General features: G+C 53.6%; 1 protein-coding gene across 1 annotated transcript; it reads right to left on the bottom strand.

Moving 5' to 3' along the window:
• Positions 1–1,608: 1,608 nt before the first annotated feature.
• LOC132590742 (homeobox protein BarH-like 1b) lies at positions 1,609–11,374 on the bottom strand. The gene is given in 5 exon segments (XM_060263652.1): positions 1,609–1,782; positions 4,100–4,184; positions 4,919–5,207; positions 11,149–11,214; positions 11,217–11,374. Coding segments are annotated over 5 exon segments (744 nt in total). The 5' UTR covers positions 11,356–11,374; the 3' UTR covers positions 1,609–1,617.
• Between the last annotated feature and the right edge of the window lie 3,591 nt (positions 11,375–14,965).

Genomic DNA, 14,965 nt, shown 5'->3' with positions numbered 1-14,965 from the left:
CAACGACAGGCCCGCTTGAAGGGCACAGAACACAATGAGCTTTCAATTAGGACTTAATCGAGGCTTCCCTTTGGTCTGCGGCCATTTACTGAGAGCTGATCACTACAGTTCATTACTCACTTAGAGGCGCGACTTTAAGCGCTTGGGGGCAGTAGATTGAGAACTGGAGTAAGGGGAGAGGCAGGGATGGGAATCCTTGTGAGTGAATTGAAATTGACTGCGAGGCTGTGAAATTGACTGCGCCATCTTGGCCTGCCTCTAGAGAGGGGGTATACAAAGACCATCAATAAATAAACTCAGTCTAACCTATCTCACGGGGTACTTTAGTTTGGGACAAAGGAAAGGGTGGGATAAAGATGTAATAAAATAAACAGGCCTTGCTAGGTCCAGCGAAAACTATCCAGCAAAAATCCTCTAAATATGTGCAGCCGATCACCGATCCTTAAAACAGGCCTTAGATTTGCATTATTCCGGTCAAGCGCAAAGATCGCTTTTATTGCTCAAATCTCCAAACACATAAGGCAGGTACCAATCATAACCAGGTCTGCTCAGAAGCAAGTCCCGTTTTATTTAACGGGCCTTACTCTCGGGGAAAGTGTTTTAGAATCACAGCCTCCGCTGGCTTCAAGAGATGGGCCTTCCAACTAGCACTAAGAGGTGCGCTCCCAAGCAATGCTGAGGACCTTGGACTGACCCCCCATTGACTTCAGTGCAAGAGATTTAAACAAACCTTTTGAAGCTGCGGTCCGATGTACCTTGACCCCAGAGGAACTAATGGTTCAGGCGGTCTTTCTGTACAGCAGCCCTCTAGGTTTGAGCTACAATTCCCCAACGGGACGCGGGGCTTCTGTTGCATGCTGCCTCCGTGCCACCAACCCCTGCCAAGTCAATTCATCGTTGATTTTGCCTGGACCTTGCTTGCTCAGATGTTTGGGGGGCAAGGCTCCAACCCACACTAACCCAGGGGTTTCTTCTGGTGCAGTGCGTTAGCACTGGCCAAGGATGGTGCTGAGGAAGTGGACACATTACACTGCTCGGGCCAGTCATTCATAAAATACTTTATTGAAATAAAATCAATATTTCCATGTTAATAAAAATTGATTGTAAAATGCACTGTTCGACTAACTTGGGGTAACCCAGGAGTTCAGACGGGGGGGGGGACCCAGCTCTGCCTTACCGGGACCACCTCCCCCCTCCCCCTTCGCGGCCACCCAGAGAGACGACACGTTTTCCTTAGGCAAGTACAAAGAGAGGAGGGCGGGATCGCAAAGGCAAAGGAATCAACGGGGAAAAGTCCACTAACCATTTCGTCACCCTTCTTCCGCTTTCAGCTTGGCGGCTTCTTGCAAAGAAAAGCACGTGCAGGGCCTGGCTGGCAGAGAGTCCACCTGCTCCTCTTGAGCAGAGGCGATCCACGGGGGGGGGGGGACCGGCGAAGGCCTCCGGGAGGTCTAGCAGCTTCGCCAGGCCAGAGGTCAGTCCCTCCGGGATTCTTCCGGCGTCCCCAATCCATCCCCGAGCGCGGAAAAGGCACTCGGGACGCAGGCGGCGCCTTGGGAGTCGGGTCAGTCTTTGGGTTGGAGAGCAGGACGCCTGGAGGCCCCCGGCGGCGCTGGGCTATTCCTCCTGGCTGACCTGGCTGGGGGGACTGAGGCTTTCCGCTTGTTTGTCTGCTTCCTTGGCTCGCTCTTGCTCCGTCAGCTGCTCACTGGTGGGGATGGAGTTTTTCTTCGGGCGCCCTTTGGGCTTTGTGGGAGACTCCAGCCCTCCGCCTTGCAGGACCTGCGAAAACCCAAAGGCCTCAGTGGTCGGGGGCGGGGGGAGAGATGCTGGGCGAAGGAAGCCAGCTGGCGAAAGGGCAGGCTCACAGGCATCCACTTGAGAGAGAGAAAATGACCCTCCGGAAGACCTCCGTGGCCCCGGAGCTCAGCGCCAAGGAAAACCCCTGGCAGCTGCTGCTCTACCACCCCCAGCCCTCCCTCCGCCCTGCCCTGCCCTGCCCTGCCGCCTGGGCCAAGAGGCACCTTGTTATGGCAAGGCTCCTTGGGCCTGGAGCAGCAGAAATTCGAGGCAACTCCTTCTCCCGCCTGGTGCGGGGAAGGGGGAAGCCTGACCTAGTAGGCTTGGCCCGAGAGGCTGCAGGTCAAGGTCCCGCCGGGAAAATCACCATGAAAGGGCGACGCCGTTCGGGTCGGTGCCCCAGGAGTCCTGCGCCAAAGAGCTCTGCCCTCTCGGAGAGTCCTCGGGAAAGGAACCGCTCCACTGGGAGCATCTCCTCCGAACCAAGCAAAAGGACTCTGGCTTGTGGGGTGTGCCGATTAAGTGGGCATCGCTGGGGAGCCTCGGGTTCAGTTCGGTCCGGCGGAAGGCTGCCCTTCTGCAACGATCCCGACTGGAAGATCTAGCTGGGCAGTCGCGTTGGTCTGAAGCAAGAGAACAGCGTTTGAGCCCAGTGGCACCTTTGAGACCTACAAAAGTTTGTTGAAGGGGGTGAGCTTTCATAGGCGCCTCTGAAAAAGTGTGGGTGCACACGGAAGCTTATTCCTTGGATAAACTTTTGTTGGTCTTCAAGGTGCCACTGGACTCAAAAGCTGTTCTGATCCTAGAGAGAGTTCCACTTTCCCATCGACTTCAATGTGTGACTGTTAGGGCTGACAGCTCTGTAAGTCCACAGCCAGTTGGTATCAGTAACTGGCCGGTGTCTGTCTCCCTACCACGGAAAACGGAAGCCCTTGCAGCGGAAAACCTCCTAAAAGGATGGCGTCATAAAGACGCAGATTATATTAAAGGTAATCGCCTCACCGACTTCAATGGAGTTTATTTCCACATGATTCTGATTAAAATAATGCCGTAAAAGGGTTAGGTACATGACCTGCCATGGTTTAAATGGGAGTCGGTCTTATTGCACTGAGCAGGATTCGCTTCCAGATCACTATGGAGAGGATCGGGCTGCATCCAGTCATACGACAGGACACTCCTAAGAAGAGTTAAGCCCCGCGAAATCCACTGACTTCAACAGCGGGGTAACTCCTTGTAGGTTGCGCTGGGAACTGACCTCTAAGGAAAGCACTGCCAAATAACGACACTAAAGATGACGTCGTCTGCCAGCTAGTGGAATGCAGCTAGCACCCTTGACAGAATATCTAAGGGGAGTGCTTGAGAATATTGAGGGCACATTCTCCAATTTGGGGCATTTTACTGGCACTCTAATGAGTCTAAACAATCGACGCCTCTTGGGCCTTAGCAAGTTAGAAACACTTCAGTAATTGCCCCGTTTTAAACCCGTGATTAATGAAAGAATGAATCACCCGATACCTTTAGAGGGCAGGCCTGCTAGTCTGCAGTCGAACAGCTCGATTGGAGCCCAGTAGCGTCCCAGTGAGACCCCAGAGAGACCAACCAGAGTTTCAGGGCAGAAGCTTCCTACTCCTATCTATGGAAGGGAGTTTTGGCTCTGGGAAGCTGACACCCGGGAAATCTTGGGAGGCTGCGATCACAAGCACGAAATAATGCATTTTCCAGCTGGATTTTACTGTGTGAACTGGCAGGATCCAGTTGGAAAGTGGATTGAAGGTGCATTATTTAGTGTGTGTGATCTCAGCCTGGGTCTCTAAGGTGTTGCTGGAGTCGAATCTAGCCAGCCACCCCGACAAGACTTATCCGGAGTTCTGATTCCGAAAGTGGAGAAGATTGTTCTCCCTTGCCAAGAGGCTGTTTCGTCCAATAGCCCTCAGCTGGGGAAAGGCTGGCCCGGAAAATGCCGGCGCTGAAGTCCTCCTAAGCCTGCTGATGGGAACATTTGTCATGCTGCTTTCAGCAGGGGCAGGGGGTGTTTCTTATCTCGGAATGACGACCCCGCCAGTCCTAGAGAGGCAGGAAAAGAATGGGTTTCTGCTCCGCCTATGCCTGCATCGGAGGGGCGTGTTCTTACTGGAATGCGGAGCTCTTGCTTCCAGATGTTTTGGACCAGAGAGGTTCTGCCCTACTGAAAAGGAGGGAGTGGAATGAGTCAAACAACCTATGGCACTGGAGGAACTTTTGGCTGCTTAATTTAAAAAGATGGATAAAAACAGAAATTCCGTATTTTAAATACACTTACTATTTTCTTCCACTTCATTCGTCTATTTTGATACCAGGTTTTCACCTGCAGTTGACTCAGTCCCAGGGACTCCGCCAGGTCTATTCTGCAGGGAAGAGAAGGCGTGTGTTGATTGCCCAGTTCCTCTCCCCGTTTCTTCCCCATCCTTTTTACTGCTGTAACGATGTCTGCCTGCCTCTGTCTCTCTTGGTGGCAGGCAGGCTCCAATGTACAAAATGGAGAAGGATTCTTTAGTAGCCAAGCAAGGTTATGGGAACAGAAGGCACAAGAAGCCGCTTCCTCAAATCGACACACACACACACATACCCCTTCATAGCTGAGTACTAATACTGTGCTTAGATGGGAAAGAAAAGGTGAAATTCTATCCGTTGCTCGTCTGCGTACCAAAGCAAAACAATCAATCCCCGCCCCCGATTCTAACACACAAGAGGAAGCTGGTGTTTTTCTCCACCCAGGTGCTCTTCCCAGAAGAACGCGTGAAACAGCCCCCCCCCCCCCCATCTCCATCAGTAAAGGGAGACCACTGTGATGGATTTGTAGTCTGGATGCTCGAGGTAGGGGACCAGAGAGTGGTCTGAGCTGGCGGCTTCCTCCAGTGGGGTGACCCTTGGCCTTGGCCGGCTGCCCTTTCCCGAAAAGGAGGGGGAAGATGACCCCAGGAGGAGGCAGGGAAGAAGATACCAAGAGCGGGGCTCCCGAGCTGGCATCCCCCAGGCCCTCTCCCCTCCTACAGCCTCGGGTGCCCGCTGGGAATCTAGAAGGTTGGGGGGGGGGTTTAATTCCCAAGGGTTGCAGCCGCCAGCCCGACTGGGGACCCACCTGTCGGGCGTCGAGAGGTATTTCTGCTTCTCGAAGCGTTTCTCCAGCCCCATCAGCTGCAGCTCGGTGAAGACGGTGCGGCTCCGACGGCCTTTCTTGGCTTTGCCGCCGGCTTCGGGGCCTCCCTGCTCCAGCTTCCCGCGGAGGTGCAGCTCCAGCGGCAGGTGAGGGGGCCCGGAGGCGCCTTGGAGCCCGGAGCCCGCGGCCAGCAGCGCCGAGCTCAGGTCGGAGCAGCTCAGCGGAGCCAGCGGAAACTTGAAGACGGCCGCCTGCTCGGCCTTCAACACGGCTGTAGGGAGAGAAGGAGGAGCACAGCCTGAGCGCCAGAGTCAGCCGGGCGCACTTCGCGCCTCCAAGCCCCCCGCAACCCTTCCCAGAGCTTCCAAGGATCGGACCCGGCACCTCCACAACGACAAGGTCACAGGACTGAGGGAAGCCGAAGCTCCTCAGGGGGGCCTAGCGGTTAGAGTGCGGAGGCGGTCGGGGAGACCCATGGCCACTCTCCCAGAAGCTGCCTGGCTGGGTGCTCCTTGGGCTGTCGATCCCTCAAATTCACCCCTCAGGGTTGTTGCGAGGTTCAGATGAGGCGAGGAAGAGCAATGTCGGCCTCCCTGAGCTCCCAGGAGAGAGGGAGTCCTGAAAACGTACCGGACAGTTCGCCTTGAAGCGCAGGGCCTATCCAAAGCCTTCCCTCTTCGCACAGCTCGGATATCTCTAAGCACTGCAGAAGCGGCTCCCACCCCTTCACTCAAGGCCCTCGCTAATTCCAGGGGCCTTCCCTGCCTTCCAAGAGTAGGCTGCAGTTAAAAAGGTAAAGGTAGTCCCCTGTGTAAGTACCAGTCGTTTCCGACTCTGGGGTGACGTGGCATCACGACGTTTTCACGGCAGATTTTTTTTTTTTACGGGGTGGTTTGCCATTGCCTTCCCCAGCCATCTACACTCACCTCCCCCGCCCCCCCCCCAGCAAGCTGGGTACTCATTTTACCGACCTTGGAATGCCGAGTCAACCTTGAGCCAGCTACCTGAACCCAGCTTCCGCCGGGATCGAACTCAGGTGATGAGCAGAGTTTAGGACTGCAGTACTGCAACTTTACCATTCTGCGTCAAGGGGCTCTATAGGCTGCAGTTAGTTCTGCTTAAATCAACGGGGCTTACTTCCGAGTAAATGCAGAGGAGTGAAAGCTGCATAAAGGGCGTGAGCCTCTTGGTCGAGTCCTAAGATCCATCGAAGAAGCCAGTAGAATAATTCTCTATTGCGGCCAAATCTTTGCCCGGAAGTAATCCCCGGGGGTGGGACATTCTCAGTGGTGAGACGTTCAAACTAGTCCCCTGTGCATTTGCTTGAGGTACCCGCTAATGAACTTACTGCGGTTTACGTTAGAGGGACCATCGGCTTCCATTGTGTGGGAAGAGCAATCTTATGCAGGTCTACTCAGAATCCTGCTTAGGTCTATTCGATGAGGCTTACTCCCAGGAAAGTGTTCTTAGAACGTAGAATGTGAAAAGGGCGATGGCTTCTGATGGTTTAAGGCAGGGAAATGGATTGGGGGGAGGGGGTTGGAACCGAATCGCTTTCCCAAGTTCTCCTTCCCAGCCATTCTGTCCGTATCCAAAAGAACTAGCCGCGATCCCGCACAGTGACTCTCTTTCCAGTCAAATCATGAGCATTCGTTCACTTCAAAGAGGCTGGCCCTGACGTTGGCAACCTAGAAAGCACCGAAGCATAGGCGGCAGGGCGAATCTTCCGATGATCATAACGAAGGAGGACTGGACCCTGCTTCGGATTGCAAATAAATCCCGCTCGATGTCGATGAATTTTAGGACTCGACCCAGAGGACTTCCTCCGAAAGTTGTATGATGTTTGCTCAAAGGTGGTATGACCGTATTTCGAAGCGCTTCTTTTCTCTGGGACTGCTTGTGACCCTGCCATTTCGTGTTATTTTTCTCCAAAAGCAGGAAACCAACGATCTCTTACTGCTGCTAAGCCAGTAGAATAATTCGTTCCGTATATTATAATGCAGTCACCTCCAATACTGTGTGCTTATTAAAATACTGGAAGCACCGATGGGCGACTGAATAATCGCTGTCGACTCCCTCAACACTTATTTTCAAGTAACTCGACCTATTCCAGCAATTTTTGTATGGACTTTGCAGCCACTAGAAAACAGCTCAAAACTTCATATTTGGTATTTTTGGGAACGCATTGTTCACTGAAAAAGCGTCTCAGATTTTCCACTAGAATAAATAATAGATGAAAGGAACCGTGTTCTCTTCTGACTTAGAGCCCTGGGACTGGATTTTAAAGTGAATTTAAATTTACACCCTACCAGATCGCAATTGGCGAGATATGTATTAGTTACGCAGAGAACCAGCATAACAGGCTCATTCTAAAACCAACATCTGACCCGCATTCAAGAAGTAGACAACATCCTTGTTCCAATAAACAAACATTTTGGGCCATGGCGTGATTTTTTTTAAAAAAAAAAAGAAAGAAAGAAAGAAAAAGGCCACGATCCAGTGAAAGTAAAGGGGTGTAGAACCCCTTTGGTTGAAACTTGAAAGATTTGGGCGGGGGGGGGGGGACGATTAGCCAGCCGATCATATGCGAGCCAGCTTATAAATACGTCCGATCTTGTTCCATGGAGTTTACTCCTAAGTAATTCGTATAAGAGTCTTGTTTTAAACTCTCCTTCTAATTATCGACAGGGCGGACGGCACTGCAGAGCCCACTATGCCAGCACGTTTCCACAGGCGCGCCCGCACACACCTCTAGGATCCCTTTCCCTGGGCGCTGGGGATGCTTGCGCAGAAGCCAGTCCCACTGAGTCCAGCGTTTGAAGGGTAAACTTAAGTCCCAGTCCACCTCCCGGGAATCCCTTCTTGTTGCAGCCGGGTAGGAAGTCATGTTTGCCTTTTAATCTCGCCCAGGAAATGCTGGAGGAAGGCGAGTCACATCTAGGCAGCCTTGGAAGCAGGAACATGTAGCTCTCCTCTCCGGGCAGTGGGGAGACGGTGGAGGCCCTCAGCGGTCAACGCCTCCTTGCGACAAAAATGCTAATTAAAAAACACATTGCTTATTACATCTCCCCTGTTCCTCAGAAGGGTTTTGTTTTTGTTTTGCTCCCACCCTCCTATTTATGGGTTGCATCTTGATTTTAGCGGTGCTAATCCAGGCAAATCTCTCTCACACACACGCACACACACACATTTCCTCGGCCTCAGGTCCCACTGATTTCGAAAGACTAATGCCGGATAAATCGCAGTACCAGGAGCCCATTTGTTTCAGCGGCAATTCTTCCAAGCACGTTGACCTGCGAGGGAAGGGGGCATAAATTACCACAGGAAACTTGTTCCAGCCTTAAGAAAACACGTTCAGAGCGTGTACCAGCAGCGTGTCTGAGTGCGCATCCCGGGGAGGCAGCCAGCGGCAAAATCAGTTCCCCAGAAGAAGTTGACATCTGAAATCCCCATTCAGTATTTCTCTCCCCCTTCGATCCAGAGAATTAGTGAGTTCCCACTAGAAAGGCTAATCATGTGAATCTCCCAAACGGAGAAGTCCGGCTAATTTCTCGAAAGACTCCTTCCAGCCGGTTTTACATTTGATCACAGACCCTGGTGGCATCCGGATCTTCCGTTGCACAGCGATAAATAAAACTTCTCGCAGTGCGGTATTTTCCTATACTCTAGGGCTATGTTATCAAGATCTTTCCATAACCATGCCCGACCTCCGGAGGCCCACGCCAGTTGGGAGATAGCCGCTTCTAAGCGCCACAAAACGCAGCATACCAAGGAGGCACAGGGAGGCAAGTGGTGCAACGCCAGTTAACGAAGAGGGCTGTTTTTGTGCGGAGGAAGAGAAACGGCTGCTGCCTGAAGAGAACACACAGGGGGGAAAGGGCGACCAGTGCAGGATCAGGATCCGACCCCTCCCTCCCCCTCTCCCTGAGACTGACAGGCTGCAAAGATCTGGCACAAAAATTTACATAAACTTCTGGCAATGAAGCTGATTTACAGTAACCATATTTCGAAAGTCCATTTCCGGTGATGTTTTCTCCCTTTTATCATTTGAAATATAGCCCAGCTACAACCTGGTTTTAAGCCGCTTTGTCTACGGGTCACAGCTCTTCTTTTCAAAAATCCCTGGGGGTCACAAAACGCAGCCGATGTCTCCGGAGAAATCGCAGGGCTGCGCTGTTTATTTATCCACGCGAAACCAGCACTGAAAACGAAGCGGGCGCTGGAAGGAAAGATTTCCTGCGCCCAGGGCTTTGAAGCGGGGCGAGTTGCTTCGACCTCCTCTGGCCGGGGAGGGCACCGCGTTCAGCCAGGAGACCTCGAGCGTTTACACCTAGCAGGGCCTTGCCAGATGGGACCGCTTCGCCTGCGCAGAAACGTTTGCCCCTCCAACCAACCCACGTTTCATAGCGGAGGAGGCAGTTTCTAGCCTCCCTGAATAGGAAGCCCAAATCTGCGCCTTGAGGACAATATAAGAGCCCCCCGCTCCTTTGGTCTTCTCGCAGGGGCGCCGTTTGGAGGGAGGCAGGGAGGAGAGGGTGGGGAGAGCCCCGAGGGTCCACCGCAAGCAGCCAAGGCCTGCTCTGGGCGGCTGACAAGCGGAAGTGGCGAGAAGGCCGGGAGTGTGATGTGGTTGCTCAGGAGCGCTCCGAGCAGCCGGGAAAGGTGCTCCTGAGGGCATGTGGGCGGATGGCTGAGTGGCCCGGGACACGCAAATCCTGCGGGCGAATCCCGGCAGCAGCCGGGATCTTTTGGGCTTCCGGGAGGAAGAGGTCCAAGAGGCACGATCTGGGGATCATTGCTGGAGGGCAAGCCATTGCTGAGGGCAAGCCAGGAGACTCCGCCCCTCTTCCAGGCCCACTTTCTTGCCCGGCCGGGCCTCGCGCCTTTCCCTGCCAGCTGCTCTTTTGCAATGCGGTTTTTTAAAAAATAAAAAATTATAATAATATTAAAGTATCAATCGCATGTATCAATCAGCAAGTAATCTCCCAACTGAACCCATCCCAAACCGAATGCGTTCTTTCAGGCGTCTTTTACAACAGAGTCGGGTTTAGAGATAACCGGCCAAGCTAGGGATGAAGGCCTCACCGCACTAGGGGCGTCTCAATAAGAAGGCCATTAAATCGCCCCCCCCACCACCACCACCAAAAAAAAAGCTTCGGATCGTCGCTGCAGCCAAGCTAAGGCGGTGTGCTCCGGTAGGCAGCGAAAGAGGGTCGAAGAAGGCCTCTTCCTCTGCGGACAATCCTCTGGTTTTTCGACCACGCGGGGCCTCTTTATATTTTCTGGGACTCGGGAAGATGTTTTCCATCCATAAAACGGGTTGCTGCAGGCGAGCCCCTCTCTCTCTATGCGCGGGGGCCGGAGCCTTTCTCAGGCAGCGCAGCAGCCTTCTCCTGCGCCTTGAGTCCCGCTGAGTCTATTGCCTCCGCCAACGCGTTTGGTTTCTTTGATGCCTGCGGGACCAAATGTTGGTTGGCTGCCTGCTTCGATTCAAGGAGCGGCGGGTCGGTTGTTTATTGACTTTGAAAAGACCCTGAATCCCCCCCCCCCCCCAAAAAAAGCCTTCCCTGTTTCTCCAGCGGTTGATTCTAGCAGATCCACCTTGACTTGAGCGGGCCTATTTCCAAACTATATTGTTTTCGTAGGAGAAGGAGTCGAACGGGTTCGTTGTCGAAGTCCAAAGAACGGCGGTTCCTTTTCGCCCATATGGACCACCCCGCGACTGCAATCTTAGTCCCAGAAGTCAGGAGGGACATCTCTCGGAGTCCTTCCCGGCGGTCAAATAAAGGGAAATAGGTCTCCGCAGGCCTCTGAGATGGCCTTTCTTGTTTCTTAGGATCGCAACCGGAGCCAACCCGAAGCCCTTCTGCTAAGTGGATCAAGATGGTGTCACCGAAAGGCTTCCTCCAGTTCGGCGTCCCTTGAATCCCCGCAAGGCCGGGTCTCCATTCGCCCTAAGGGCAGGCTGACCTAACGGGCAATTTCCTGGACATCCAGCCAACTGGGGATCAATTTCTCTCTCCCTCTCCGGGGATCAATTCAGCCTGGGTTGCCAGGGAGCCCCCAAGTGGCTGGGAAACCCCGGGACAGGAACTGCCCAGGCAATTGGGGGGCGATTTGCAAGCAGACAAAGGGGAAGCGGCGCATTCAAGCGATCGCAGCCCTCCCCCTTGCTCCGGCTCCCGCGAGGGGGCGGCCCAGAGAAGGCTTACCTAAGGGGCTGTGGTAGGGCCGAGCCGAGAGGAGCGCCTTCACGCCGAACTTGAGGAGCTCCCCGCGGGCGCCGAGCCTTTGGCGTCCGGGTGATCAGTCAGGATCTCCTCGATCATAAAGCTCCGGTAGCGATGCGATCGGTGGTCGACGAAGGCTTCGGCGGGGAAGTAGCGAGTGGGGCCGCCCAGCTCCAAGGGGTGCTGCATCCTGCCGGGCAGCCGGAGAGCGCCCAGCCCAGTCCGCCAGCCTCACAGCAGCAGCCCCTCGCCTGGCGCTTCGGCCCTGGCAGGGAGAGGCCTCGGCCAGGCGGCCGCCATCGTCCTCGGGGGCGGGGAAAGGGGGGGTCCGATCTCGCCGCTTATCCCGCCGGCCGCTCTCGCCCACGCCCGCTGGCGATCTCCCGGCCCAGTGAGGCCAGCCCGCCAGCCCCCGGGGGCTCGAAGGCGCGGCCTCGCCAGAGGAGCCTTGGCGGCTGCTGCTGCTGCCGCCGCCGCTGCTTTCTCCGCCCCGCCGCCGTGCCGCGCACCACCCAGCCTATTATAGGGCTGGGGCTGGTCCGAGCTCCGGGGGCTTGAGATGCCGGCGGGAGGGAGGGAGGGGGGAGGAGAGCGGCGAGAGAGGGGGAGGGGCGGAGGGCCTGCCGGGGACGGCTGCAGACGCTCCCCTGCGCCGGCCCATTCCCTCCCCCGCCACCCGCCTTATGGTCTTCGGGGAGGGGGAGGACCGACAGCTCTCCAGTCCACCCTGGCGCGAAGGTGGTGGTGGGGGGGGGGGTCACTGTCACACATCGGGACTACCACTTAACGACTTCAGGGAACACGCTTCAGCGGGTCTACTCATTCCATTCAATGGACTTTAGCCGATGGGGCTCCCTCCCGGGAAAGCGTTTTCGAGACTGTAGCCCGGGGGAGCGAAGCTGCAAAGGTTCCCCATCCCCAGCAGGGCCCGGGGGTGGCCTGCCAGAAAAGAGCCCCCACTTGATCCCTTCCTCCCTAGTCCCCATCCTTGTGTTTGTCACGCAGCACTGAAGGCATCTGCTGCTTTTCACATCCAAGCCTGAGAAGCGAAACACCCCTCCCTTTGCCTGCCCCGGGCCGGGAGCAACCGTTTCGCCCGTCCTTCTAGACTTCCTCGCACACCGTAAAGCGCCGCAGAAGAAGATGTGGGGAGTCCAAACGTTCGATCAGTTCATTCCTTCAGGCCATTTAAAGACAGTCGTCTTCTGAAATACCGAACCAGGAACAAGATTGCAAAAAGCAAAAGCTTAACGGCAGGGAGAGATCGTGTATGCCATTGGAAAAGAAATGCAGAATCATTTGGGCCTTTTTATTTTTGCCGAAATAGGATTTCCACCAGAACCTTAGATACGCCATTGTTTGTTCATTTACTCCGAATTATTTTATGCCACTTCTCCAGGAGATTGCTTACAAAATTTTAAAATAGCAACAAGCAGATATTAATTAGAACCTAACATTAAAAGTCCGGGGTGGGGGGCGGACGCCTGGACTATAATGCAGATATAATGACGTTGGAAGAGTGATCGTCCTCCTGTAGGTTCCATGAATCGGGGCCTGTCTTGGGAAGCAGCAAACCTCGGATAAAATGCAAATCTAAGCCGTTTCCGTATTATGTAATCATATTTCGTATAGACTCCGCTATGTCCAGCAACGATGCAGCCAAAGGGAAGCCCTGAGTTGGCTAGTCAGGGCTACAATGCTAGGAATGTTCCTTCGAGAACGGTTCCATGAATGCAGCGGGACTTACTTCCAAGACAACCTAGCCGCCGGTTTTCGGCTGCAAGTCCTGTTGATTTCAAGGACCGTATAAAACAGACGTCTGAGACCTTTGCCTTTGCAATCACTGGGGTTTATGCACGTTTGAGAGGAAGCTTCATTGAACGGAGTGCTGCCAATTAAATACGTTGCTCAAGAGCTTCTCTGGAGCTGGAAAGGGCCCGAATGATTTTGAAACCAGAAATCAGTTAGTTGCCACCAGTGTTCTCTGGCTCTGATCTTCCAAATTTTGGGTAGAATCTCAGCAGGCCAGAAGTCATACTGTCAGATTAGAGAAGCGCCTGGTTTAATCGCAGCCTATGTGCTGCTCAGTCAGACACTGGGTCGGATTTAACAGATTTTCAGCGCAAGATTCGGCCACAGTTTAGTACTTCGGTCTGGTTACTCAAGTTAAGACTCAAGTGAAGGAAGTGCTTGCTGTGGGAGTTACAGCAAACAGACAGAATCGCGCAGCATATCTCACCTAAGAAATTCTTTATTTTGGTTGGGTGGATCTTCAGGTGCTGGTTGGCTCCCCTCCCCTTTAAGTGATCCCCTAAACTGGAACTTAATTTTTGAAATGGCCAATGAACGATGCAGCTCCATAACTTCCTCATTGCTCCAGGGAACCAAACAATGCAAGAAGGTCGCCTTGCCTGAAAAGGCAGGATGGGAGGAAGGTGCCGCACTGAATTCATATCCTCAACAAAGAGAAATCTCAAAAATGTAGACGCTTCCTGTGAACGACTTGGAACTGGTTCGCCCCATAGGCACCCATCCCGTCATTCTATCTCTGCCACCCAGATACTTGCCCGTCGTGTGAACGGTCGCCTTCAGTTGCGCATCAAACACGACCCCTCCCCCCCATCCTTTCATATACTGAGACACATCAATCCGAGAGACACCTGCCATGAGCCAGCCCCCTTGGCTCTGTTCAGAGCCGGGCAAGAAGCATGGTCGGGAAATTTCTGGACTTGCCTAGCCCTGGAAGGGCACCCAGCAATACGCCCCACTGCGACCAGGGGGAAGCGGCTTCTGCGCTTCCCTCTTTTTTCCTTTGGGTGGAACTACCCAAGCCTGCTTATTAGGAGTTCAGTAGCTTCAAAAGGGGATCTGGGTTGCTACCCTTTAAGAGGTGTTTCCATGGGGAGGGGGTGCTAGTGAAGAAGGTCTTGCATCCTGGTACGAGAGAATTCCTAGCAGGGTATCACTGGAAGATCTTCGCCAAGGACAGGGGATTCAGCTAGAAGAAGATGGTCCCAAATGAGTTCAAAAGACGAGGGACCTTCTTTTGTATGCGGGGCACTTCGTTTTGATGGCGGAGAGCAAAGTATTTTCGGTTGATAGGTAGCTCTTCTCTCACAAGCTAGAAGAACCCAGGAAGAGCAAGTGCAGTTTAGATCATTTCACACTCTGGACTTAAGGATGGTCTATGACCCACAAGCGCGCACACACAGGTTAGGCAAGTGGTAAATCGCGTGGCCCTTTCCAGCATTTGGAAGAATGCCATCATCACCAAGTCTGCTTCAAATGCGAAGCTACAGCCTGCTGGGGTGAGGCTGAGCCCTTGAACTGGGAGGGGGGCATGGAATTTTCAACCAGATATCGGTCTTGATAGCACCACTTTGCATTTCCCAGGCTCTTTCCATTATTTCTGGTCAACTCGCACTGAGTGAGAATAATCCTCAAACCACTGGCTCGCGATGGCTGCCAGAGGTTGAGGTCTTAAGCGTTTCCTCAGCTGCCTTTACCACTGGTGCTCTTGCCGTCTGACTAAAACTTCAGAAAGACTTCTCTTTCCGAAGAGAAAGGCTCATTAGCACCTCAATTAGTACCTTGCAGTCTGCAGCCTGCCTGGTCATCTGAATTGGGCTATGATGGAAATAAACGTCGCACCCAAGCGGAGGTCGGTCCCAAGTGGTGATTGGTTTAGCAAGTGGTAAAAGCGTGCTGCCCTGCCAAGCAGCGAAAAGAATCTTATCACCAAGTGGTGAGAGGGATTCTTATTTTGGATTAGATAGAGATTCCACTTGACAGGGTATTG

The sequence above is a fragment of the Heteronotia binoei genome, unplaced genomic scaffold, assembly GCF_032191835.1.
Source record: "Heteronotia binoei isolate CCM8104 ecotype False Entrance Well unplaced genomic scaffold, APGP_CSIRO_Hbin_v1 ptg000565l, whole genome shotgun sequence".
Taxonomy (NCBI): domain Eukaryota; kingdom Metazoa; phylum Chordata; class Lepidosauria; order Squamata; family Gekkonidae; genus Heteronotia; species Heteronotia binoei.
The sequence above is the reverse complement of the archived record's forward strand: the minus strand, read 5'-3'. Positions and strand labels throughout refer to the sequence as shown.